This window comes from Austrofundulus limnaeus, unplaced genomic scaffold (assembly GCF_001266775.1).
Source record: "Austrofundulus limnaeus strain Quisiro unplaced genomic scaffold, Austrofundulus_limnaeus-1.0 Scaffold195, whole genome shotgun sequence".
In the NCBI taxonomy this organism is placed as follows: domain Eukaryota; kingdom Metazoa; phylum Chordata; class Actinopteri; order Cyprinodontiformes; family Rivulidae; genus Austrofundulus; species Austrofundulus limnaeus.
The window spans coordinates 800265-802749 of NW_013952597.1; the positions used below are offsets into that span (position 1 = coordinate 800265).

Genomic DNA, 2485 nt, shown 5'->3' on the forward strand with positions numbered 1-2485 from the left:
TTTCTACACACCTAGACACTATAATTGCACAAAAAATAGTTTATAAATGCAAAAAAAAAGTGCATTTAGCATGATATGGCTCCTTTAAAGGAAGAACTTCTATTTTTCATTGTCCTTTTCAAACCAGTTTAATATGCTAATCTGGTTTCATGAAGCCGTTTTTCACCTTTCTCTTGATCTGTTTTGTTTCTGTAGAAATCAGCACGCCTGCCAACACCGTTACACCAACTCCACCTCCRAGCACAGAAACCTCCACCGTCCCCGTCATGATGACAGGTGAGAGCAGAAACCCAGAGGTCGTCTCGGAGCACAGATAAAGCAGTGGTTATATTTTTCTCTGCTACTCCCTGCTGTCTTCTCCTTTTTCCCCAGCATCCCCTCCATCATCCGACAGCGTGTGCGATTTTGACCACGGCCTGTGTGGATGGACACTCGACTCCAACGCCCCGCTTTTCTGGTCCACGTACAGACACGGTGAGAGGATCCCATCGTACCCGTGAAGGGATTCACAAAATGCACAACATGTTCATACAGACAGAGATTAATCACTTATTGYTTGATATTAAATATGTGTTTGTCTGTAAAACCAGAAACTTTTAAATTCAAAGTTGTCGTACTTCCATTCATACATTYAGGATTTGGCAATTAAAGAAACTCAGGTCTGAAACAACAATCAAAATGTGTCCAAAACGYTCTGCAACTTTGCCATCAACTGCTGGTCTGTGGACCTGTTTGAGTTTCTTAGAGAGGGGCTTTTACGGYCAGTAAGTATAATGAGTTTTAACGTTTATTGATATTTATACATTTAAGGACAAATAAGGACAATTAATAATCTGTCTAAATTATAATGTTTTCAAATTAACTCCTCAGCAACTAATTTGAACGATATTCCAAAAAATATTTTGTTAAATCTAAGACAAAGRTCTGTCCGTAAGGCTGGAAATGAGATTAATGAAGTGGCTAGCAAGAGAACAAACAACTGGCATGATCTGATTAGGATATTTCACTCCTTGATTTAGTGTTGTTCACATAATTGTTATTAAAAAAGCATGAGAAAAACTGCTAAAACTGGGGGGGGGGGGTTGTTGCGAGAATAAAAATCAATAAAATTTAACTTCATGTTAGTTTTGGTGAAAACTTGAAAGAGCCGCGTTTGGCCACAGGTTGGAGATCCCTGTCACAACCTATTGAGCCTGACAATTATGTTTGTTCACAGTCAATCATTTCTCATTGGAAGCACACAAATATTTCCATATTTAGTGTCAATATGTGCAGTGCATCATGGGAAACCCTCCTTTTTTACTGCATTAAGCACAAATTTGTAATCTAAACTAGCYTGGTTTAGTGTATCCACTTYATCAGATCCTGTTTTCACCTTAAATTATTAAACCAGACATTTATTCTCATTGTTGCACCTGTCGTTTACAGTTTACAACATCTCACTGTCTGTATCATTATTGTCCGTGTTCGTCTTTGTAATTGAACTCCCGACTGGTTAGCTGAGTTTGCCTGTGGGCAGTTCAGGGCTGAAMGCATTTCGGGAACATTTTGATGATTTTTTTTTTCTGCATCGGCTGCGAGCTTTCATGTACGGCAGCTTGCAGGGAGAATCTTTTCGGGAGGTGGAGAAAATTGCCCAAACGCATTAACTTTTATCAGCATCAACGGGTCTAGACAACAGGACGTTCCCCGACAATTAAACGGATCCGTTCTCCCTCCGCGTCTTCATCCGTTTCTTTTTTTTTTCCAATTTGATTAAAATAATTCCTTAAATTGAAAGCAGTCTAATTTAGCAGGCAGATTTCATTGTCTGCACAGCGAGCGCTTTTAAAATGAACTGAGGGAATCTGAGATGGGTGGGGGAGAGAAAAAAAAGAAACATTATTCAGCCTCACGTGTGACAAATAAAACTCGCTGTGTGTCAAAAACCAGTCCCAGCAGGAAGAGGTTGGGACCCAGTAGCTCCGATTAATTTCAGGGCAGGAGACTCCAAAGGAGAGCGATTATTCCCACTTGTCCTCTCCTGGCCCTCTATTACTTCTGGCGCATCATATTGTGTAGACTTCCATCTCCTCAGACGTTCCCTGCAGAAATAATTATTCCTTTTTTCACTGTGTACATCTCCACAGATCAAACGTGCAGCTTTCTGACGTGCTGTTTAAAGCTACAGAACAGGCTTTTTAGAGCAGTGTTTAAGAAACTTCACCAACAGGGTCACGGTTTGTCCTGATAGGATTTTGGAATCCATTTGCARTTGGAAAGGACTGGGCTAAAACGTCGGGACAGACCTGTGACGTCACTGAATTCAGTGTCGTATGCGCAACTGGAAGTATTTTTCCCAGAGCAATGAATTTCTTACTTCGCTGTCCACAATGAATGTCGGGGGCGACAAACCCCAAAGAAGTATAAATTTACAAATGAGAGAAAACCAAGAAATTTGCGTATGGTACGTTCTTTGTTTTATCCATCCATCCATCCATCCATC

The 2485-nt window shown here is 40.5% G+C and overlaps 1 protein-coding gene across 2 annotated transcripts in view; it reads left to right on the forward strand.

Moving 5' to 3' along the window:
• Positions 1-2485, forward strand: part of nrp2a (neuropilin 2a) — an 84689-nt gene that overhangs the window by 63728 nt on the left and 18476 nt on the right. For both annotated transcript variants that reach the window (XM_014018566.1, XM_014018567.1), the window contains exons 12-13: positions 196-276; positions 373-474. In XM_014018566.1, the coding sequence (XP_013874020.1) occupies positions 196-276; positions 373-474 (183 nt within the window). The remainder of the gene's footprint in view (positions 1-195; positions 277-372; positions 475-2485) is intronic.